The sequence below is a fragment of the Lampetra fluviatilis genome, chromosome 49 (genome assembly GCF_964198595.1).
Source record: "Lampetra fluviatilis chromosome 49, kcLamFluv1.1, whole genome shotgun sequence".
NCBI classification, from domain to species: domain Eukaryota; kingdom Metazoa; phylum Chordata; class Hyperoartia; order Petromyzontiformes; family Petromyzontidae; genus Lampetra; species Lampetra fluviatilis.
Window position 1 is genome coordinate 72,809 of NC_136323.1, and position 25,629 is coordinate 98,437.

The window sequence follows — 25,629 nt, forward strand, 5'->3', positions numbered from 1 at the left end:
ACGGCACACGAGGGAGTGCCTTTGTCTTCCCAGTGGTGATGTTTACACACCATACTAGGTACTCATTTGAGGCTGAGCCGGCATAGGGAAGGCCCATGACCGGTTCAGATAATCGTCACGGGTGTTGGCCGTGAGCGGGAATCAAACTTTGGTCACTGAAAACGTAGCGCAGCACGCTAACCGCTACACTACCGCTCCCCATACACACACACATATACACACATTTCCTGGATTATAAGAAACACCTCAAATCTTTGCATTCCACAAGACACTGGTAGAAGGAAATTGGATTGAGTGCGGGTACAATCTTTAATATTTGTGTAGAGACAGTGCGGGGGTTGAGACAGTGCGTGTGTGGAGACAGTGCGGGTGCAGGAACAGTCCGTGGCCCAGTGGTCACGATGGGAAATCACGAAAGGGGAACCATCTGGGAAGTTTGGGAATGGGCTAGAGGGTTCGAATAAGGGCCACGCCGGGAATAAAACGGAGGCGAAAAGCAAGGTTTGAGGCGGCCGTGGGATCGGGGTCGACTGTCTTCACGCCATCACTGTCTTCACGATATCGCTGTCTTCGGGCTGTTGCTGTCATCGCGTCACTATCTTCGCATCGTCGCTACTTGCGTGCCATCCCTGGCCCAAGTTACCTGTGCGTTATCCCTGGCCCAAGTTACCTGTGCCTTGTCCGAGTTCAAGTTACCTGCGTGAAGCGCCCTTAATAATAAATAAAGAAAGAAACCTCTACAGTTCAAGTTATCCGAGAGTCACTACATTTGTAACGCAATGTGTGCGTGTAAGAGCCCTTTGTCAATCAACTTTTGGATTTGAGCCTCTCCAGGGTGGGAGAGTGAAGGTTATTTGACCATACCTCACCATGCTGTCAGCACGGGTTTGATGAAGGCGGGGAGCGAAGTAGTGCAATACAACTGATTTGGCTGCACTGCCCTCTGCTGCTCACACAACGTAACGCTGAATCCTATGACACCTGGTTATGCATTGTGGTCGCCTATCCAAACACGAGCCAAGATCATTTTTCCTTCTTAGCTTACAAGATTTGAAGGAATGGGGTGCATTCTGGGCGTTTTGGCATAGGCGCGTTCAGCTATTAAGACTTTAAGCGTGACTCTACTTAATGAGTTTGTCAACATGTTTTAGAGGAAACGGAAGTAGAGGTACGCGATGAAAATACTTCTTGTATGGAAACACGCATTCATGAAATTCCTTCCCTGGAATTTGCGCCTCTCAACGGAATGACTGAACTTTACACTTGGCGTCATCAGGATGTAACTGAATGTGGTCATCACGGCACATTGGGGGTGATTGATCTTCCCAGTCAGGACAGCTGGTAGACTGCCTGACTGGCGACGCCGAGATGGTGAAGACAGAGACGACGGTGAAGACTCCAACAGCACGACGGGATCCCACTCAAGATGACAGCCCCGAGGTCCCCTCCCGAGCCCCTCTTATACTGTCAACGTGGCCTGGCTTCGCCCCCGGCCACGCCCTCTTTTGGAACCTACTGTCGGGTTTTTGGTGTGCCCCTTCTGTGACCCTTCCCCTAGATCCCTCTCTGCTTTATCACCTGGCCTGCTGTCAGCCAGGGCTGCTGTAAGCTGCAGATCCCCTTCCCTGCCAGCAACCAGCGCTATGCTGCTATGTGACCGATTCTATGTCACTACACATGCATGTAAAAATATGCATATAAAAATGTGTGTGTGTGGATATATTTTGCAGCGTGGGGGAGTGGTAGTGGAGCAGTTAGTGTCCTGCGCCTTGAACCTGGCAAGCCGAGTTCGATTCCCGCTCATGGCCAACACCAGTGACGATTATCTGAATCGGTCCTGGGCCTCTCCTAGGTCGACTCAGCCTCAAATGAGTACCTGGCGTGGTGTGTAAACATCACTACTGGGGAGACAAAGGTAGCCAGGCGTGGTATTGGCCACCCAACTCCCTCGTGTGCCTTGTGGCCCTTCATAGCTGCTCGCTAACAGCAACTACCCGGACAATCTGGTAAAGGCGTCGCGGGGGATGGCCTATTAATTATGGGTTGATTGGTTCGGGAATAAAGTCAGGGGTTGTGGAGTGAGACGAGAGTTCGTGCCTGGGAGGAGAGACGGATGGAGAGACGGAGCAGCAGAGTGAGTATAGCGTAGGGTAGCAGTGGAGAAGTGTAGGGTAGCAGTGGAGAAGTGTAGGGTAGCAGTGGAGTAGCGTAGAGCATCAGAGAGACGACGGAGAGTAGGAAGCGGCTGGAGCGTGGAAGGAGAACTGGTGTAGTTACGAGGGAGTGGGACAGCGGAGCTGATAAAGAGCAGCCGAGCTGGAGAGAGAGAGATCGGAGAAGAGATTCGTAGAGGGGAGCGAGCGAGGCCAGCGAAGCACGGCGAGCGAGCGGAGGAACATTGAGCGGTGTTGACAGGAGAGATGTGGAACAATATACGCGGAATAAAGTAACGAGGAAAGACAAGAAGCTGTCGTGTCGGTTCGAGCACTACAAACGTATTCAGAGGTCACAAGTAAGATTACCCATCAGTAATTCGGAATTGAGCATAACAGACCTCACCTGGGCATCCGAAGATTCCGGACACCAACAAAACAAAGACATGGGACTTGGAATCTCTGGAACAACAGGAATTATCATGATAATTGTTTTTTTTACTCTTCTATCTGGCAACAAAACTGACACCTTTTTTAGAAGGAGTCATGTTTGCATAGACCACAATACCTGCAGTCATAATGCAACAAAAAAACACAACTCTGATAATGTTTGCACTGTCCTTGAAGTTGATTGGTCCACACCCGAGGCAGCTTTCCTTAGAGCCTAGTCTCACATGGGTTGGACCAGATGACGCCAAAAGGCGCACAACTCAAAGACAATGCACCATTAGAGTATGAGAGCTCGGGGTAAGCATTTACACCATTGGAACCTCATTTGCCAGTAAAAAATATGATAATTGGTTTTTTTACCCTTCTATCTGGCAACAACTTCAAGGACAGTGCATACATTATCAGAGTTATGTTTTTTGTTTGCATTATGACTGCAGGTATTGTGGTATATGCAAACATGACTCCTTGTAAAAGAAGGTGTCAGTTTTGTTGCCAGATAGAAGGGTAAAAAACCAATTATGATGTTAAAGCAGTCAGAAGACGAATATTATGAACGGCTGAACACGAAGCTTCACAGTATGTTGCCGTATAGCAGCACCCAGCCTGATGACGATTGGCTGCTCCGTGTTCCAAAGGCAGATTTGACTCGTGCCTCCATTCATTTCCGGAATAATTTATTGGCAGACGGTGGCATCGAAAAATCACGACTCGGTGTCACGCGGTCGAATGAGAAAGCAGCTTCAGAATCCAAGGCAACTTTTGATGAAGTCTGCAGCTCACTCAAGGACACCAGCGACATCGTTAGTTCTGGCCTTATCTTTACCTCGTGGGTCTACAGCAGCAGCTCAGTCAGCGGCACCAGCAACAGCGACGGCTCAGGCATTTTCTTATGGTGGAGCATCAGCAACGGCTCCAGCGTGTGTTGGAGCTTTATCGTCAGTAGTTCGATCAACGGGCAACTGCGTCGTCAGCAGGGACGCAGTTTCTTCTTGAGGACTGGTGCATTATGCTGCACCGGTGTACTGCCAATACGTCCAAATACGAAGGCGACATCACAGATACACTCCGCTGCTGCTGACGCGGTTGTCTGGCTTGATCACCTTATTGTGACATTGTAGTTGTTGCTCTTGATTTGCGTCAGCAGCCATGTGAAACAATAAGTAGGGTTCCGCATGAGTAAATAAACCACATTTTAACAACCAAAAACGGATGAGAACAGCACAGTGATGAACACTAACAAGATGAAGGGTATGGTGTCAAACATAACGTGAACTAGGCGCGCCAGTCAACACTTGTGCTCCTGAAATCAGAGTGGGTTCAGAGGACGAGCGCACAGCTTTCCAAAGCGCAAAGCGCTGGAGCATTCCCCAGCTCCTCGCTTGCGCCTCCAATCTGCACGATTGGCTACGTACGGTGCGACAGAAGTTCAACACACATACGTACTCCAGCCAGGAATTGCCTCCCAGGAGGCAACAATACAGACATGAATTCTACCAGCTCCACAGTCTTGCCAGATCAGCAACAGACTGATCTCCCCCCGCACCTAGCACCTGCTGAGAGTAATCATTACCAGTGAACAGCTATAGTCAAAATATGAATAGAACACGTGGCTGTCCCAGACCCAGAGACCATTACACCAGAAGAACTTCCCAGCTCTGCACGCCAACCATAACCCTCAGGACAGCTGCAAGTAGGGGGGGGGGGCAGTAGCACTCTGCCCCGAACCATCAGACCAAATACAACCCATACAGCACCAGCATCTTTAAGCCAAAGGCTGAGGTAAACAATGAGGAACTCAGCCCGGATTTGAATGATAGGGAATTGATCTGCCGAATTTTGAATGGAATGTAATTCCAAACCAAGGGAGCTGCAACTGAGAATGCACGCCCACCAAATCGTGCGCTTGTTTTGAGGTTTAGTCGGCAACTGCAGCCTGGATGACAAAAACTCAGGACGAGGTGTATGAAAATGTGAGGGGAAAGATAAGCAGGGGGCAAGTCCATGCACAACTTTGAAATCAGAAAGTCCGATCTTCAACTTGATTCAGGGGTCGATGGGAAACCAGTGAAGGGAATATAAATGGAACGGTCAGCATTATGGGTGCGAGAATGCATAGTTGCAGCAGGATACGGATTTCAAGTTCAGTGCGCTAACCATTATACCACGTTAAGATCCCCACATTATAGATGTGGCTGACCCATGCGAATGCCTTTCTTGGCACTGCATAGACCTGGCTGATCCTTGAGAGCCCCATGAAGGTTTGTGCAGCCTCCCCAATTTGTGCTCATTTAATGCTCCCGGACAGATGATGAGCCGTGTTGATCGTGGCTGCAATTTGAAGTCGTGGTCTGAACAGTTACAGCCCTGCCCGGGGGTTAATACCCTGTCATAGCATGAAGGTGGTACCGCTAAGAATATTCTTGGCAAAATACACAAAGCTCAACGAAGTGGTTTCTCATGTAGAAATGTGTATCAGCCAAATACTCTAAATGCGTGTTTTTAAATGTGTAGGTAAAAACCAGAGAATCCGGGGAAAAATCCATGAGCTCCTGCATACCAGGCAAGAGAGTTAACATCTCGCCACCACACTTCTCCTGAAGACATTGACATAGTTCCAGCAGAAAGGTCTTTATTGTATCACCAGAAGCCCTAAATACAACTGCAAAACGGCGTTGTCGCAGTCCTCGAACTGCATTGGGTCGCTCCAACTACATAGGCCAAGTTACGTGCAATAGGTGCTATCATAGCACCTATTGCAGTGGTGCTCATCTGAACGATATCCATTAGCATTTTATCCATGGCACGTACTATTCAATTGTGATTATCCTATTTTTATAGTACCATATCTTACAAGAAAATGTAATATTAACCCATGGTTAATTATTTTCACCATTATAAAACATTTACCTAAAAAAAAACACCCACTCAATAATTTATCACCAAAAACTCACTCAAATAAAAACTGATCGGAATGTGCACATTCTTCATACCAGGCCACCTATTAATGTTATTAAAAGCAGACGACCTTGCCACAGATATTAATCATCCAGTATACATGTATAATGTACGACTACTGAGATAATGACTGCAGAGGCACCTTCTTATTTATTTCTCATAACTCGCACTTTTACACTTGCTAGCACGTAACACAACACTGACTGCCTAGCAACGACGGTGCTGACCGACGAGATAGCTGGCTAACTATATAGCAGTGGCGACGTCGAGTGATGACAAAAGACGGCAGTGACGACGGTGACGATGACAGCAGCAACGACGAGACGACCCCGACTCCCACGGACAGCCCTGAGCTCTTTCTCTTGCCCCCTTTTATCCTTTCAGCGAGGCCCAGCCCCGCCCACACCCCCCTTCTGGAACCATCCAGCTTATTCTTTGGTTCTTTTGGCAAAGTCACGTTGATAGAAAAAGAATAATAAAAATTAAAGTTAATAATAATACAAATAAAAAACACGAATGTTGACTGTAGCCTGGTTCTTAAATCGGAGTGTACTGGCAATCAAAACATTGTCGGAGCCAGTGGGGGGAAGTGGGGTGGCATGTGCCCCCCCAATGATCCATCAAAACTAGGGATTTCGATCAGATCATTGGGATTTTAGTAATTTTGCGACCCCCACTGCCACTGTAGCATATTATTACGTGCCTGGGACTCTATGAGATGATAGGACAATCTTGTGCGAGTCCATAATTGGCAATAAGTAACGGCAACGCAGTTATAAGTGACTCACATAATTGTGCGCAGTTGCGTATATAGTACACAACTTCCCTGAAGGAATACCTTCAGCGAGCATGATGCCGGTCACACGGTTCAAATTCGACTAAAAAGCAAGGGACAAGTACTTACTTACAACTATCATTTTTCATTGCTGGAGGGATTGCCCTCCCCTACCTGAAAATACTGGCTCCACCATTGAATCTATAATGTAGCCTGTAGCCTGGTTAAGTTCGGTGAGTGTACTAGCAGTCTATAATGTAGACTGTAACCTGGTTCTTAACCTCGGCGAGCATACTGGCAGTCTATAATGCAGACTGTAGCGTGGTGCTGATGAGGCGATACTGTTTCTTATTATTTGAGGCGCAAAAGCTTTTTACAAGAATGCTCCATGATCATATGAACGCAACCAGTTATCTGACATTCAATTTCTTTATGGGAAGGAGGTATAAAAGGATGGCATGCTACCTTTCTTGGATGTCCTAATCAAAAAGAGACCAGATGGCTGAGCCACTCTGTCTACAGGAAAGTAGCCCATACTGACGCCTACCTAAAACCTGATTCCCACCACCACCCATCCCAGAAGAATTCCCTCATCAAAACGCTGCACCATAGAGCTCAATGTATCTCGACCATGAACACCTAACCAGTAGACAGAGCTCTCAATGCAAATGGATATTCTGACGACACACTCAACAAAGCCATCACCTCAACCGTGAGGAAGGAGCCATCTGAGGATCCAATAAAAACCATCACCCTGCCATACATAGTAGGGCTAACCAAAAAGATTGTTAAAATCATAAACACAAGATCCAGGTATGAATTAACACAGTACATACAATTCGTGATCTGTGAAGGACAAGATTCCTGACATACAATATCCCGGGCGTCTACAAACTAAGCTGTATCTGCGGCAGCAGTTAAATGGGGAATCTAAGTGACTCAGACCGTGTTCATGCGCAGTCACTTTTTTTTCTACGTGACTTTACCGAAAGAACCGAAGAATATGAATTCCTGCAGTCACGAAAGTTAAGTCAAAATTTAACCATCGAGCTGGTTCTGGGAGCTACAAGATGGATCCTTTCCAAGACCCTTGGCCCAGTTATTTTCCCTTCCATGACTCTTGCCCCAGATCTTCCCTTTGGGTGGGTATACCCATAATTACTACCCCTGGTCGCCAGTCTGCGCTGCTACACTACACATGTAGATCCTGATTCTTATTAATTCTTGTACCACGTCATGCCATGACCATCAATCTGCAAGGAGGAGAAATACACCCTCGCCACACACACACCTGAGATTCGTCCCGGGATAATTTCCCCCATATTTGACCTGTCCCCGAGGCAGCCTAGCACGCAAACTCAGCCAAGACATGAGTTTGGGCCCCCAGACCCTGTGATAAAATGAGATTGGGTTTCCAGGAGAGTCCAGATGACATTCAATGGAAATATAATTTAAAATATATATTGTATGCTGTGAAATGAACAGGTAAAGCCGTTTTTATTTTTATCATTCAAAGTCTTCATATTGGGGAAAGGGTCCCATAGCTTTAACTGCTTAACGTGGAGCTATGAAAGCTTTGGTGTTTGCCTTGTCCTTGTACTGCTCACTTTATGGCGGCCTTTGGCCTAGCACTGGTGAGACAACGCCATAGCGTAGGCTCTCTGGTGTTCTACAAAATGAAACAAACGCCTTGCTAGCACTGTACTGACAATTTCACTGTGGACTGTGGTCTTTGTAAACTGCGGGAGTGTTTGGGAACCATTGGCTTAAATAATAACGCTTTCAAAAATGTTTACTACAGGTAGATGACTAATTAAATTTCCAGCCACCCAGAAATTCAAGTCTGACACTTCCCACACCGATTATCTGACAACCCCCACCCACTAAGAATATTTATTTCTGGGGAAGCGTTTCCATTTGGCCAAAACGGATGCTTCGCTTCTCTTGGCGACAGTTAATACAACACCAGTTATTATTATTTTAATTAACTTGTTACTTTAGTTTCAGGTTTTTTCGGTAAAGTCACGTAGGTAAAACATTAAAAGTAATGAAAGTAAAATAAAACAAAACAAAAATAAAAATAAAATTCACGACGTTTCGGAGGCAACACAAGTCTCCGTCATCAGGTGGGACCGTCACAGCCAGATTAGCTGCATCAAGTGAAGCAATGATTCAAAATGTAATCCCTTATAAGCAAGTTGAAGGGGGGGAGGAGAGGGGGGGGGGAGTTCATCAGAATGTGGTAGCCAATGAATGGAACGTATCGGGAGGGAGGGGGGTGGGAGGGGGAGGGAGCCAACAAAACATTTGGCGGCGGCTTGGACGCGGCTGCTGCGCACGCCAACACAATGGGCAGAAAGGGGGGAGGGGAGGTCTGATACACATGATAGAACAAAGGAACGAAAATGCCCATGTTTATACCAATGCAGGCTGAAAAATGAAGAGAGTACTGTTAAAAATAACTGGGGATGTTAACACTCGGTGAAGTAAATTAAAATAGTGCATGTCAGATAAGATGGTCCAAAAAGTGTAATTAAGTCTTTTTTGCGTGGTTAATAACATCTTTCCAGTGATTACTGAGTTTGTACCCATCATCACGGTTGAAATTATGTCTGTGTTTGTATATTTGTATGGCTTCGTGTACAAACCTTTGATGGTAGCCAGGAGGCTTGCAGAGAACCTTGGTCTCGGAAAAGACAATATCATGAGAGCCCGCCGAGTTGTAGCAATGATCGGCAACGGCCGAAGAATCAGTTCTGCCGTGTTTCAGATCTGACTTGTGCTCGCGGACACGATCAGCAACATGACGTTTTGTTTCTCCAATGTAGCAATCACCACAAATGCAACTCAATTTGTAGACTCCAGGATACTGTAAGTCAGGAACGACATCCTTCACAGATGGAATCAGATCACGGATTTTATGCACTGTGCTGAATCGGACTTGGATCTTATGTTTGTTTAGAATTTTGGAGATCTTTTTGGTCACGCCTGCTATGTATGGTAACGTGATAGTTTTGGTCGGAGTTTCATGTGGTTGTTTCTGTGTGGTGGGAGAGACAGCTTGGCGGATAGTACGGTCAGAGTATCCGTTCATCCTGAGGGCCCGATGTACATGTCTTAATTCATCAGTCAGGTGGTGTTGGTCAGAAATGCCATGGGCTCTGTGGTATAGCGTTTTGATGAGAGAATTCTTTTGAGATGGGTGGTGGTGGGAATCCGGTTTCAGGTAGGAATCTGTGTGGGTGGCTTTCCTGTAGACAGAATGTCCCAAGGATCCGTCAAGCCTCCTCTTAAACAGAATATCCAAGAATGGTAGTTTACCGTCTTTCTCCACTTCCATGGTGAATCTGATAGATGGGTGTCTAGAATTGATGTGGTCCAAGAAGTGGTTCAATGCTGGGAGGCCATGTGGCCAGATGACGAAAGTGTCATCCACATATCTCTTCCACAGGGAAGGACGCAGGGTGGATGTCTGGATGGCGTCTGATTCAAACTTTTCCATGAAAATGTTGGCTATAACTGGTGACAAGGGGGAGCCCATAGGGGTACCCTCATTCTGTTTGTAGAAGGTGCCATTCCAGGTAAAATAGGTGTTGGTGAGGCAATGCCTAACCAGCGCAGGTACATCAGAATTCAATCCCTGTTGGACTAAGTCCTCAATTATTGTTAGGGTGTCCGGTACTGGGACTTTGGTAAACAAAGATACTACATCAAAGCTGACGAGAATGTCATCAGGAGATAGTACCATGTCCTTAACCATAGAGACTAATTGGGTTGAGTTGAGTACTGCCGAAGAGGTCTTGCCTGTGAAGGGGAGCAGAGTATCTGATAGAAAACGGGCTAGTTTGTACGTCGGAGAGTTTATCGTCGACACGATGGGTCGTAGCGGGGTGCCTTCTTTATGGATTTTAGGAAGACCATAGAGTCTGGGAGGTCTTGCCGCCGATGGTTTTAGAGAGGGACGTTTGCTTGGTTCGATTAGGGAAGTCGAACTCATGATGATACTGTTGGTTTTTGTCGTTAGGCTTTTAGTGGGATCGTTTTTAATTTTGGAGTAACTCCCATCATTAAGAAGGTCCAGGATTTTGTTGTTGTATGAATCTTTATCCATGATGACCGTGGCATTGCCCTTGTCTGCCGAGAGGATGACTATATCATCTCTCTTTTTTAAATTCGCGAGTTCAGAGCGTTCGTTTTTGCTGATGTTACTAGTGGGTTTCTTAGCATTCTTGAGAATAGTAGCTATTTCAGCTCTTGCTACATCAGCATGGATGTGTCCTATGCCTCTGAGGGCTACATCAATCTGAGAAATCATATCCTCTACTGGTATATATTTAGGGGTGACGGCGAAATGTAGTCCTTTGGCCAGTACCGTTTTTAGATTGTCAGAAATTGGAATGTTACTCTGATTAATCACGGTCTTGTTAACATCCAGCTTTGCGATGTGTGGCTCTGGTTTCTTTTTAGATAGGAGGTTGAATTTAGAAATCAGGTTAGCTTTGCATTTGGCTGACATTGAGTCAGCAGAAGCAGAAGTCATGTTATCAACGTGGTTCCAATCAGAAGGTGACATTTTTTGTGTTAACATTAGATGTGTTTGTAAGAGAGTCTTGTCTAAATTATCGAGTTCAGATCGGAGTAACCTTATTCTCTCCGAGATTAGTGATAGGCTAGCTTTAAATAAGATCTGTTTGGAGTTCGGTGAGGACACAGCAGCGGATGTGAGTGTGAAAGCGATGGGTATTACCTTGTTATCGCGGCATCTCTTGAGGAAGGCCAGCGTCTCGAGAAGCTGTGACTTCTTGTCTCAACGAGACAAGACGTCTCGAGAAGCTGTGACTTCTTGTCTCAACGAGACAAGAAGTCACAGCTTCTCGAGACGCTGGCCTTCCTCAAGAGATGCCGCGATAACAAGGTAATACCCATCGCTTTCACACTCACATCCGCTGCTGTGTCCTCACCGAACTCCAAACAGATCTTATTTAAAGCTAGCCTATCACTAATCTCGGAGAGAATAAGGTTACTCCGATCTGAACTCGATAATTTAGACAAGACTCTCTTACAAACACATCTAATGTTAACACAAAAAATGTCACCTTCTGATTGGAACCACGTTGATAACATGACTTCTGCTTCTGCTGACTCAATGTCAGCCAAATGCAAAGCTAACCTGATTTCTAAATTCAACCTCCTATCTAAAAAGAAATCAGAGCCACACATCGCAAAGCTGGATGTTAACAAGACCGTGATTAATCAGAGTAACATTCCAATCTCTGACAATCTAAAAACGGTACTGGCCAAAGGACTACATTTCGCCGTCACCCCTAAATATATACCAGTAGAGGATATGATTTCTCAGATTGATGTAGCCCTCAGAGGCATAGGACACATCCATGCTGATGTAGCAAGAGCTGAAATAGCTACTATTCTCAAGAATGCTAAGAAACCCACTAGTAACATCAGCAAAAACGAACGCTCTGAACTCGCGAATTTAAAAAAGAGAGATGATATAGTCATCCTCTCGGCAGACAAGGGCAATGCCACGGTCATCATGGATAAAGATTCATACAACAACAAAATCCTGGACCTTCTTAATGATGGGAGTTACTCCAAAATTAAAAACGATCCCACTAAAAGCCTAACGACAAAAACCAACAGTATCATCATGAGTTCGACTTCCCTAATCGAACCAAGCAAACGTCCCTCTCTAAAACCATCGGCGGCAAGACCTCCCAGACTCTATGGTCTTCCTAAAATCCATAAAGAAGGCACCCCGCTACGACCCATCGTGTCGACGATAAACTCTCCGACGTACAAACTAGCCCGTTTTCTATCAGATACTCTGCTCCCCTTCACAGGCAAGACCTCTTCGGCAGTACTCAACTCAACCCAATTAGTCTCTATGGTTAAGGACATGGTACTATCTCCTGATGACATTCTCGTCAGCTTTGATGTAGTATCTTTGTTTACCAAAGTCCCAGTACCGGACACCCTAACAATAATTGAGGACTTAGTCCAACAGGGATTGAATTCTGATGTACCTGCGCTGGTTAGGCATTGCCTCACCAACACCTATTTTACCTGGAATGGCACCTTCTACAAACAGAATGAGGGTACCCCTATGGGCTCCCCCTTGTCACCAGTTATAGCCAACATTTTCATGGAAAAGTTTGAATCAGACGCCATCCAGACATCCACCCTGCGTCCTTCCCTGTGGAAGAGATATGTGGATGACACTTTCGTCATCTGGCCACATGGCCTCCCAGCATTGAACCACTTCTTGGACCACATCAATTCTAGACACCCATCTATCAGATTCACCATGGAAGTGGAGAAAGACGGTAAACTACCATTCTTGGATATTCTGTTTAAGAGGAGGCTTGACGGATCCTTGGGACATTCTGTCTACAGGAAAGCCACCCACACAGATTCCTACCTGAAACCGGATTCCCACCACCACCCATCTCAAAAGAATTCTCTCATCAAAACGCTATACCACAGAGCCCATGGCATTTCTGACCAACACCACCTGACTGATGAATTAAGACATGTACATCGGGCCCTCAGGATGAACGGATACTCTGACCGTACTATCCGCCAAGCTGTCTCTCCCACCACACAGAAACAACCACATGAAACTCCGACCAAAACTATCACGTTACCATACATAGCAGGCGTGACCAAAAAGATCTCCAAAATTCTAAACAAACATAAGATCCAAGTCCGATTCAGCACAGTGCATAAAATCCGTGATCTGATTCCATCTGTGAAGGATGTCGTTCCTGACTTACAGTATCCTGGAGTCTACAAATTGAGTTGCATTTGTGGTGATTGCTACATTGGAGAAACAAAACGTCATGTTGCTGATCGTGTCCGCGAGCACAAGTCAGATCTGAAACACGGCAGAACTGATTCTTCGGCCGTTGCCGATCATTGCTACAACTCGGCGGGCTCTCATGATATTGTCTTTTCCGAGACCAAGGTTCTCTGCAAGCCTCCTGGCTACCATCAAAGGTTTGTACACGAAGCCATACAAATATACAAACACAGACATAATTTCAACCGTGATGATGGGTACAAACTCAGTAATCACTGGAAAGATGTTATTAACCACGCAAAAAAGACTTAATTACACTTTTTGGACCATCTTATCTGACAGGCACTATTTTAATTTACTTCACCGAGTGTTAACATCCCCAGTTATTTTTAACAGTACTCTCTTCATTTTTCAGCCTGCATTGGTATAAACATGGGCATTTTCGTTCCTTTGTTCTATCATGTGTATCAGACCTCCCCTCCCCCCTTTCTGCCCATTGTGTTGGCGTGCGCAGCAGCCGCGTCCAAGCCGCCGCCAAATGTTTTGTTGGCTCCCTCCCCCTCCCACCCCCCTCCCTCCCGATACGTTCCATTCATTGGCTACCACATTCTGATGAACTCCCCCCCCCCTCTCCTCCCCCCCTTCAACTTGCTTATAAGGGATTACATTTTGAATCATTGCTTCACTTGATGCAGCTAATCTGGCTGTGACGGTCCCACCTGATGACGGAGACTTGTGTTGCCTCCGAAACGTCGTGAATTTTATTTTTATTTTTGTTTTGTTTTATTTTACTTTCATTACTTTTAATGTTTTACCTACGTGACTTTACCGAAAAAACCTGAGAATATGAATCATTGCAGTCACGAAAGCTTCAAATCTAGAATTGTTACTTTAGGTATGTAGAGTGGCGATAGGCAAGGTGGGGTCAAACAATCCCAACGACTGACATAGCATTGAGGCATTCTTAATAAAGGCTGTAAATCATAATTTTGGTTTATAATCCATGAAATAGAATCTTTGGATGATTACATCTCAGGCTCGAGGTGGCAGCGACTTGGGGAGGTGTTTATCCAGTGGATTAATCTTAGCTAACAATAATGATGTATGCAATGCAGTTAGGTACCCAACTCCACCTCAAGTCCATCCATTGTAAACCCTCACTATAGTCCCACTCCGTTGCCTTCTCCTGTAGGATCTGTAACAGCTGCACACACCTATCCACAGCGAGCATCTGAAGCTGTCATCAAGCAGACATCCCAGAAAATATTCCATGAGAAATTAAACCCAGGGATGGATGGACGGAACCGATGTTAGCGCTGCGTAACAGTACAGCTAGCTTGGCATTATCATCACCACCCATTTCAACAACAAGCAGCTGCTACCTTTGGCATTCTTATTTTTTCATCAGACAGTTTTGTTAAGATTTGTATATTTTATAGTCCAAGCCACGAGAGCTTCCCCAAAAACAAGGACAGATCGTGCGACTCAAAAAGCATTAAAAGTTGCCGATTGTCCACATTCAGGTAAAAGAGTGTGCGAACGTCGTCTCGAATCCAGCGAGCAGGAACAAAGCACGGATACGAGGGAGGACATTTGTTAAAAACACATTTTTTGCGAAAAACTAAAAATGGCATTTTCTTCTGTAAGACGAGACATGTCCCAGCAATGCAGTTTTTGAAAAGGCTGCAAGTGGAATGCAAGTTAAGTTTCCCCAAACATTCCAATATTTGACATCCGCCTCACACGACCTACACACTTGCATCGCGATGATGCAATGTACGGGCGTGGGCGTGAACAGACTGCACACCACATCCTGGCAAAGACCCTGCAGCAAAATGTCACGACAAATGAGATTATTAGAATCACATATGCTTGCTTTTGGGGCAGGAAGAAATTTGAATGAGAGTGGAACGCTTCGTTGTCTTTGTTCAAAGAGACGTGACATGCGACGAGTATTATTTCGCCCCACGCAAAACACTTAACCTTCTGCTTTCTTTCCTCGCACTGCTCGACCGTGGAATTTCCACCCAGGCTCAATTCTATAAATGCCTCAACTCCAAGAAGTTCCGTTTGTTTCTGGCTAATTGACGTGTTGGGTCTTTGGGCCAGTGCTTAGTACTTGTTCAAACAATGTAAAGCAATAGTAGTTCAGAGTCTTCATTATTTTGATTGCTATGATTAAGCCACGAGTACTTTCAGAATGCATTCTTCCCCCCAGCATACTTTTGATTCAAGCCCATAATGTATTTAACATTTTGGTGAATGTAGCAGACTCTAGTGGCTGGAGAGGGGGGGGTTACATGATTCCATAGAATCAGAATCTGAAGCAAAAGTGTGAATACATAGCACAACTAAAATATTCTTAGCCACACTGCTATTCTTCCTTTAGCCAGAATTAGCTGCAATTCTTACCTACCGTAAACTAGTGTGAAATTGCAAATACAATCTGGGATACTGGTCTCCCACATCAGGGGTATGCCAAGCGAACATTATTGATTACACACACAATCCCATGCGTGTATTGAATGTTTTAGAGCAGATTTTACTGCAATACATGCTTTGTTCCTCCGCTAATGGATACAATGCATGTTCAGACTGGTCAATCGAATCCAATTTATAGTGCGCCTTCATTCAAGGCGCTTGACAAAGCTTAGATGACGGAATTAAATGATGCAGTTGGCAGGGGCGGTACAAGGATTGAGAAATGAGTGACAGCGATTGAGGGGTACTTGGGGATGACGAAAGGGTAGGAGGGATATGGAAATGAAGAGGGGCAAAGGGAGAAAATAGGGTGAGAATGGGCAAGAGAGAAGAGGCGAGGCTTTAAGGCAGTAACGGAAGGAAGATTAAGACAAGACATATCCAGTCGATCGATAAAGCAAGCTTAAATAATTCCAACTAATCCAACCAACTCCTAATCAGTATCCATATATATGCCTCATTGCTACTATATTTAGGCTAACCACAATAACAAGTTGGAAAGTGTCGGCAGTCTCACATTTGGCCTCAAGTCCATTGTGGAATGTCTATAGATGCTTTCAATGTACAATACACGTTTGGCAACTCATCTGCACTGCAGCAGAATGATATTCATTGTAAAACGCAAGGACTATAATCCAATTACTCTCGTGTGAAACATAATTTACCACGGTCATAATTAACAAATACGGTATTAGTGGTGGTGCAGGTGATAAGTGGACCACTATGGGCCTGGTGACCAGAGTTCGATTCCCAGTCAAATAAACAGCTTTTCATATTAACCAGTTCTAGCTTTCTCCCCCACTTCAACCCACACTGCCCAGCATTGTGAGGCATATTCAAACAATACCTAAAACGAAGAGGCGGGCCTTGGATTGATCAAGGGCTATAATTAGATGATTTTTTTGGAATGGAAATTAACCACATTACGTAATTTTGGCACGTGGATGCACAAAGATCGCGTTGCTATTTTTAAAAGACACGCATTCCACATTTGCATTGTCCACAGGGACATTCCAATCTCTTTAAAACCTCTGAAACTATCAGATGCACATTTTTCCCTGGTTTGCAAAGTATGTCTACTGACGGGAAAACGTGGTCAAGTTATTTTAGATTTTAAAAAATGTAGGCCAATAAATTGTAACAAGCATCCGACGGGTAACTACTACATCGTGCACTGCAGCAACGACAACGCGAGAGCAATGAGACCCATTTGTGCGTTTGTTTATTTCTTTTCAAGGCAAATACCACAAAGACAGGTGGATAATCGTGTTTTGTAACACCACAAAACAAATCCGCAAATACCAAAAAAAAAAATCCCAAACTCGACACTGAGGGCACACGCGCACCGGCCAAACCATGACAGGGAGGGCGGTGGGGGTGTTTTCCCTGCTGGTGAATGCCTCTGGACGAGTGGGGAGTAAGTGCTAGCGGTCCGTGCTAGATTCGCCAACACGCTGGGATCAGGGCACGGGGTAGTGGGAGTTTCCTCCTCCTCCATGCCAGAGTGCCAGCCACGAGCACCGTCACGGCGAGAGGCAACACCACTGCCGCCGTTGTCACCGCCGTCTCCTCCGCCGCACCGCTCGAGTCTGAATGGCAACAAAAAACAAAAATCTCGCAGTCTTCTGAATGCCACAGCACCACCAGATTCATGGCCGAGTTGTAAAAAAGCCGAGGTTGAATTGGTAGTCACGGTGAACACCTGTGTGAGCGATCGAGACAGAAACCAGTCCAGTGCCAACCCTTCACTCACAGCGACCAATGTGGAAGGAGGCGATCAAACAGCTCCCATGACCAAACAGGGCAGGGAGGCCTCCATCCAGCAGTGAATTGGCAGCTGTAATTAATTCTCATCATAGCCAACCAAATGAGCCCAATCAAATGAGGAAATATCGTGCAGGTGCAACGATTATGGGGCAATATCCAACATTGCACTTCTCCTAAGGTATTCGGTTGGCATTAACAACGTGACACGCAGCGAAACCATTAGGCGCAGTTTCCATTGCCAAGTTTTGAACAGCGTTCTGATCAATTTGGTAAAGGGGCAACGTCTCCAAAAGAAACACTTGATATACCAGTTTTGATTTTGACTTAAAACTTGTGACTGCAGGAATTCATATTCTTTGGTTCTTTCGGTAAAATCACAGACGATAAAAATCAAGTAAATAAAAATGTCACGACGTTTCGATCGCAACACAAGCAGTCATCATCAGGAAAAGGGGTTAGCCTCTAAAGGCAAACCGTTTATAAAGGTTTGGAGATGGGCGTAGCCCAAGTGTATCTGCAGCACCACCAGCATGGGCCAGGCAGCAATGCCAATGCAGCAAAAGGGCCCCCACGAAATCACTGCACACCGCTCCACACACCACACTGCTGACGGTGGAGGTTGATTGACAAGAAAACACAAGTCAAGTCATGACCCAAGTGGTTGATGACAGCTTTGCAATGATTGCCGAGTTTTATAACCTTCCTCTCAGTTGAAATTGTGTCTGTATATATGGATGGCTTCATGAACGAATCTTTACTCTTTGGTTCTTTCGGTAAAGGCACGTAGGTATAAAATAAATCACGACGTTTTGGGCACAACACAAGCGTCCGTCATCAGGTGGGAAAGCATGGTCTGCTGCTGAGGCAGACTGTTTTAAAAGGTTTGAAATGAGTGTAGCCCAAGGATCCAAAGAGAAGTGGCCGGGGCTAGTGATGTTAATGTGAGAAATCAGCATGTAACTGAAAGATAGGAGGAGAGCGGCCTCCTCGACGAGGGAGTGCAACCCAACGGGTGCAATCCAAAAGGGCCTGTGGAAATGAGTTCAACAGTCCACTGCACATCAACTGAAGCCAAGAGTTCAGTGGGTCGCCACTCTGGTGTCAAGAATGAAACGTTCTTTTAATTGGGCGCACGAAACGCCAGAGCTTGTCAGAGCACTTTACACGAGATACAGCTTTCATAACGTCTCACACGTTTTAAAGGGCACCCCCAGTGGCAGCTGTCCCTGTGCAGAACAATAATTCTGCACCTGGCCTGCAAGCAGGCATGAGACCGACAGTGGTGTGATTAGTTGCAGGTGTAATCCCAATTGAGACCCGATTGGCTGGTCAGGGTTTCTGCAACGTTACTCCAGACTTTTTTAATTTTTACTTGCTACCGTCGTGGGCAGATCTGCAGTAAGATATGCAGATTTAATTTAATGAGGCCACAGTCCGTTTTCACTTTGGAACACTATCGATGACGTACTTGGAGCGGGACAGATCAAGCAATTCAGTTGATGAATTGACTACGTTCTTGGAGCCGATTACTCGGGCTCCTCTAAAAAATAATTGATAATCGGTAACGTATTACTATTATTTAGGATTTTTTAAGGCACATCAGACCTCAAAAAGGGCTTCAAAGCACCGTACAGTACCTCAGATTTCCCGCATCTCCAAATAGCATGGTTGGCTACATACGGTGCGAAATAAAGGTCAACATATGCACAGTAAAATGTACACAACGAAAAACACATCTCCAGTTTCCATAACATATTATAGGAAATAAGGTTTTTAGTTTCTTGCTAAATGGGAGAATGTCAGCGGTCGGGTGCAGTTCTACAGACAGAAAGCGTTTCAAACCAGAGGGCCAAGGCTATAAAAAGCCCAAGATCCAAAATATGTTTTCCGAAAGCATGGCTGACAGAGGTGCACCGTCATGGTGTGTAAAGCTGCAAATAGAGGCAATTGCTAAAAGTGCTTTAATTAAAAAATATTGCATATCCCCCACGCGGGTGACGGAGGTGCGGACTGCACCGACATGGTCGTGGGCCCTCCCGAAGCGGAGCAGGTCGCGCTTGTCGACAGCGGGATGATCCGTTTGGTCCCCGCTCACGGTCAGGGGGCCCAGGCCCACGTAGCCGCTCACCACAATGCCTGCATACACAAAAAATTAACCCGTATTAACAAAGTTTTTCACTATAAATCCTTTATATGCGTGGCGGCTCGAGTCCTCTCGTCCTCTGGCTTGAGATGGCTGCCACCTATGGGTCAAATGATTGCCTGGCAGCATTAAGCAATTGGTAATTAAATATATATATATTTTTTCCTAAAAAGTGTAAAATTTAGCAAATTTTTTTTTCACGAAAATTTAATTGTCACGCACAACGAGTCTGTGTGGAAAATGTCAGCTCGATTGGATCACGGAAAGAGGGTTAAAAAACGACCGAAAGATTTGCACGGTCGTAAGCGCGCAAGCAAGCGAACTTAATATAAAGGATTTAAATAGTAAAACGACCGAAAGATTTGCATGGTCGTAAGCGCGCAAGCAAGCAAACTTAATATAAAGGATTTAAAAACACAAGGAAGACAAACCATGGGTGTGCATGGATCCTGCCACTCCCTAAATTGCATTTGAATGCAGGAAAGCATTTAGTTAAAGATTTAATTTGCAGTCCAAAAGAAGGTTAACCTACATACGTTAGCGATTATGCGGTTCTAAAGCTGCGAGTCCCAGAGTGAGATGACGTACATGATGAACTACTATTGCAATGACGAGTTATTGTGCCCCAGACGTTTGAGACAGAGCTAAGGCATTCATTCTTTAAACCTTGCTTTGCAAAGTTGGTCAGGAAAGTCTCACCAAGTGCAGCTTCATCCAGGAAAGGGCTAAATTTTGGATGTTTAATAATTTTCATTAACGAGTGTTTACCATGTGGGATGAAAGTGGAAACCAAATAATCTCTTGCCATTAGGAAGCTCACGGCCCCACAAGCAGCGGGAACCGTCGCCTTTTCCACAAATTGAAAATAAAACCAATCACCCGAGCGCTATTTCGGCGCGCCGCGACCGACGATGGAACACGTCGAGTCTCAATCGATCTCGTGCGCGACGTGCACGAGCCTCTCGCGAGCTCGTGTCAACGGCAGGCAATCGCCAAGGGTCGTTCGCCGCGCCTGGAGAACAGGCAACCTCCACGCGGAATTAAGGCCATGACTCAGTCCATATTAACACCAACAGAGGAATGAGGCATTTGTTGTAATGCAGAGACTTACACGTGCTGTATTTTGAACCGCAACAAGGGAGAGACAAAATGATAACAGATGTAACCTAGAAAGTTAATAAACACAGATATGAAAGCTGGGTGGGTGTGGTAAAGGGCCCTTAGCCAACAGCCACGAGGTCGTCTGTTAATGAAGTCAAAAGTACAAAAACTTTCCCTCCGACCAAATGAGACTTATTTGCCAATGCTGCTGCTTTGACAGTGGTGCACAAGCAGAGAACTACTCCTCAGTTGTCATTTACACTGTGGCCTTCAAAGAAATATAAAGGGCGTCTGAAAATGAATATACCAAAAAGAAAGTTGAAGAGTTAGATTGTCATTCGAGATACTTTCAAATCTTATATGAATATGCATTCGACTTGAAGTTGTAGTTTGTTGTGAATATTTATTGGTACCTTCTGTTTCAAGAGAACCCCCATTATCTGATACGACAAGTCCGCCCCCGTTCACCCGACTTGACACCATTCGATTTTAATCTGACGTTTGTTAAATAGTAAAGTCTACACTAGCAAACAAGGGACTTGAAGCACTTCAACATCGTATTGTTGATGCCATGTTATCCATCCCTATAGCGGTGTTTGAATGCTAAAATATGTTGATAGTGAATGGACGGCATGTACAAGTTTATTAATAACTGTCGAATATCATGGAAAAATTACACCAACTAAAAACGTACAAGTCAGTTTAACACGTAGGCTTTCGTGATCAATATCCTCCATAGATTTTTTGGGTTAGATCGCATAAATGTCATTAAAATCGCCACAGCCAATTAGTAAGGTTTGTCATGTAAACAGAAGATGCCAATTTCTTACTAGTGTAGTGGGTTGAACAGTCGCAGATGTAGACTTTGGAGGCAGCACATTTATTTGGTTCCAACACACGGGGTAACTTCCCCTTAACAGAATAACAACCTCGGGTGGTGACCACCCGGCTAACTACACTAGTTACCACATAACTGTTACTACGGACCCAGGACCAACAGCATTTGTCCAGGTCCACGTGCTGGAAGACTCGTAGAACGGAGATCGTAGACGAAGGGTTCTTTTCCCAGGATTAACAACCCCGGTCCCTCTCGGGACTAGGCTTATATTCTCTCCGCGGCATGGCTCTGCCCTTGGCCACATCCACCTTGCAAAACCATCGAGAAGGATCTGGGTCCCAATCACGTGACCCCCCCCCCCCTAGCCTCCTCTTGGGGGACCCTGTCATCTTAACCAGTCACGTGTCCTCCCGGGTCAACCAGAGTGCCGTGGCCTCGCACGACCTTCCCCTTTGGTCGGCACCCACACACCGTGTCCTGTAGGGCCGGCACGGCACTTACAGCATGGTGCCATCCAGTGCTGTTACTCCACTAGTACAGCACACACACTGATGTTTTGGAGAACAAAGCCACAAGATTTAAAATCTGAGTATGACGTTTAGCCAGTAATTACAACTAGCTTCATCCAGCAACAGCCAGGTGGAGAAATCCTCCCGTTTCATTCCTCAAATAAAGGGGTAGATGTGATACCACTTGAGCACTTCTTGAGCGATGTGTGGGGGAGGCAGGGGGGAAAGTTAATTAATGCAGATGTAGTAAGGTTCCCGGAGACTTGACAACGTAGTTGGAGGCACATGCTTGTTTATTAACACCAGCGAGTAACAGGCAACTTACAGTACTTGAAGGGGTATCGGCCCCTCACCCGTCTACGCTACGGAACACAACAGCCTGACTCACAGCTAGCTGATAGCTAGGTTACGGCACCCGGAATACCCAGTCCGGCTCTCAGAAGAGCGTCGGTTCTGGGCTCTTAGGGCCACGCTTGCCTGGTCGGCCCTGAAAAGGGCAGCGATCCCAGGGAGTTCCAGGGCCTGTCTAGCGAGTCTTCTTTCTTCACTGGTTACAGCTTAACACTCGACCCCGAGCCGTCTGACTCGCCGCCTTAAATAGCCATCCCCCCTTGAGGGGTGGGGCTGTGGGGGATCCCAGCTCCGCAATAGCCCCCCAGGATAACAACGCGGACGTCGCAGTAAACACCGTCTTCGCGTCCCGATGTAGCCACGCCCATTGTGTTTGTTTGCCATCCGCGGCAAGTCTAAATCCGGCCGTCTACAAACATATAAAGGACAATGGGTATCCATTGCAGGTTGGGTTATTTGTGGGTTCCAGGAGACCAGAGACGGAGTACTTGAGGCAACACGTTTCCTAACAGAGGGGTAACGGCCCCTCTACCTGATACTTAGGGAGTTATGGCCTCCGGGCTAGCGTGTCCTATCACTGGGGCCACACTCACAATCCCTCCGACTAAGGGGACCTAAGGGGAGACTACCTGACCCAACCCAGCCAAGGTCCTCGGGTCTCGACCACTGGCCCACTCGGTCCCGGCCCTTAAAAGGACGTCGGGACTGGGGGTTCCCAGGGTCCTAGCCAAGCTGGTCTTCTTACTTCAGCTTCACGAAGACTGCCGGACTCGTCCAGAGGTCCGGCTTTTATACCCGTGGCCGGGTCTCTTCAACCCTGGCCACGCCCTCCTTCTGGAACTCTAGCGGGCTCTGGAATATCCCCCAACCCCTCTCTTGGGGCTGGGAGAGCCTAGTGTCCCAACAGCCCAGCTCATCCTGCCCATCCCAGGTTACCACCCCCTATGGACGTGTCTGCTACTACAGGTAAGTGTGCATAACAATGCTATATACAATGCCTGACGACGCTACATTTATATGGTAATCAACATGCATTATGCAAGCCCATTGTTCTTGTACCTTCTGAAGGACAACAACAAGTACTGCTATTTTAATACACAAATCTGACTGCCGCCTGATGATGCCAGTTGTAATTACTGGAAAAAATCAAATTTTAAATGTTGTAGATTTGCTCTTCAACACACCAGTGTGGTGTACGAGTGTAGTGACATAGAACTGGTCACCAAGTAGCATAGCGCTGGCTGCTGGCAGGGAAGGGGATCTGCAGCTTGTAGCAGCCAACTGACTGACAGCAGGCCACGTGATAGACCCGAGGAGGGATCTAGGGTAAAGATTACAGAAGGGACATGTCAAGAGGCCGCTAGTAGGTTCCAGAAGGGGGAGGCATGGCCAGGGCAGAGCAAGGTGACGCTAACAGGATAAAAAGGGGGTCCCAAGCAGGAGCTTGGGGCTGTTGTTTGGAATGGGATCCCCATTGTCATTGTGCTGTTCAAGATCGTCGCTGTAGTCTCGAGCCTTCGTCACCTTCGTCGCCGTCATCTCCACTTGATAATTGCGCTGCTAGACGTAGTTGGCCGTCTTAGATCAGCGCCGTCAGTGTCAGAAGGCTAGCATTGTGTGTAGGCTAGCAACTAGAGTAAAGTTGCGTATAAGCAAAAGACAGTGTAAGGTGTGTATTGTATATAGATTACAAAGTGTGCTCGGTGTTTAATAAATAGAGTGCTTCCTACTCTTCGTGTCCGAGTCAGCCACGACATGAGTCACGAATTGGCATATTCCATTCACGTGGCAAACCTTACTAACTGGCTGTGTCGGGTGGTGGTGGGTTTAATGACACATTTACATATTTACGCAATCTAACCCAAAAAAAACCTGTATTATGGATGTATAAGTTTACTACATCTAGTCATATAAAATGTCCACATCTCGAATAACAAAACTCTTCAACGTTATTTGGGATATTAATTTTCGAACACCCTGTATATATTTGAAATTGGCGACAATTCAGGCAATGGCCCTTCTTCATAGCATCATTTCAAGCGCTACGAAGGGCCACTGCCCTAAACATCTATTAAACTTTTCTTTTTAAGGCCACAGTATTGATGAATGTGTTGAGTTTTTCACCACATTGACTTTCGGCAGGGTGCATAGATGTGCAATACAATAGACTTTGCTGCACTGCCCGCCACTGCTGCTGACACTGTAGTTACGCAGCCGCCAACAACACCAGGTGTGCACGGTAGTCGCCCATCCAGGCTCAAACCAACTTAGCTTCCAAGATCTAACATGAACAAGGGGGAGCCCATAGGGGTACCCTCATTCTGTTTGTAGAAGGTGCCATTCCAGGTAAAATAGGTGTTGGTGAGGCAATGCCTAACCAGCGCAGGTACATCAGAATTCAATCAATGGTGGACTAAGTCCTCAATTATTGGTAAGGTGTCCGGTACTGGGACTTTGGTAAACAAAGATACTACATCAAAACTGACGAGGATGTCATCAGGAGATAGTACCATGTCCTTAACCATAGAGACTAATTGGGTTGAGTTGAGTACTGCCGAAGAGGTCTTGCCTATGAAGGGAAGCAGAGTGTCTGATAGAAAACGGGCTAGGTATAACCTGGTTTAATAACAGGCGGTTGAACACAGATTCGAACCTAGGGTCTTAAGAGTTACTGGGTCGGTGCTGGCACACATGGCCAGATTGAATCATAGGGATGTTAGTTTTGGAGTGCATCTCTATTTCCTTCCTTGCTATTATTATTTTCCCAACCTTGCCCGATGCCAAACACTCGTGTTATTCAGCTACTCACCTTGGGGATTATCAGTTCCAGTAATTGGAGGTGCAGGGGAAGGACAACAAAATAAATAAATTAGCAAGTTCGAAATATATTCGTTTTCAATCTAATATTTAATAGTGCATAGCTCCTGGCTTCCTAATAAATCTGAAGAACATTCCAGACGACTACCGAAGGGTAACTGAAAGTGCAGGATGTAGTGACCATCTTTGTTCGATGGCTAGCCAAAAGCCACTGCGAGGATGACCGGAGTTTGCATAATGGTGTATGCTCATTGAAGAGATTAGCAAGGTATCGTGGTTCGTTTGTGAAAAGTGCAACTTTATATTACGTATTCGTTCGGCAGCCGAAGCCAATGCAGATTGGCGAGCACTGGATGGATATGGTCGGATCTTGCAGTATCCATCACAACACGTGCCAAATAATTTTTGTACATGCTGTAGCGTGTGTATGTTTTCGCCAAACGTCCCGTAGAGTAGGGAGTTTCAATAATCG

The 25,629-nt window shown here is 45.9% G+C and overlaps 1 protein-coding gene across 1 annotated transcript in view; it reads right to left on the reverse strand.

The window, feature by feature from the left end:
• Window positions 1-17,004: 17,004 nt before the first annotated feature.
• The window catches only part of LOC144948340 (zona pellucida sperm-binding protein 3-like), a 35,617-nt gene continuing 26,992 nt past the window's right edge, over window positions 17,005-25,629 (reverse strand). Inside the window, exons 10-11 of the mRNA XM_078877768.1 lie at window positions 19,415-19,534; window positions 17,005-17,220 (exon numbers count right to left, since the gene is read on the reverse strand). Coding sequence (XP_078733894.1) covers window positions 17,069-17,220; window positions 19,415-19,534 — 272 coding nt within the window. The 3' untranslated portion in view covers window positions 17,005-17,068. The remainder of the gene's footprint in view (window positions 17,221-19,414; window positions 19,535-25,629) is intronic.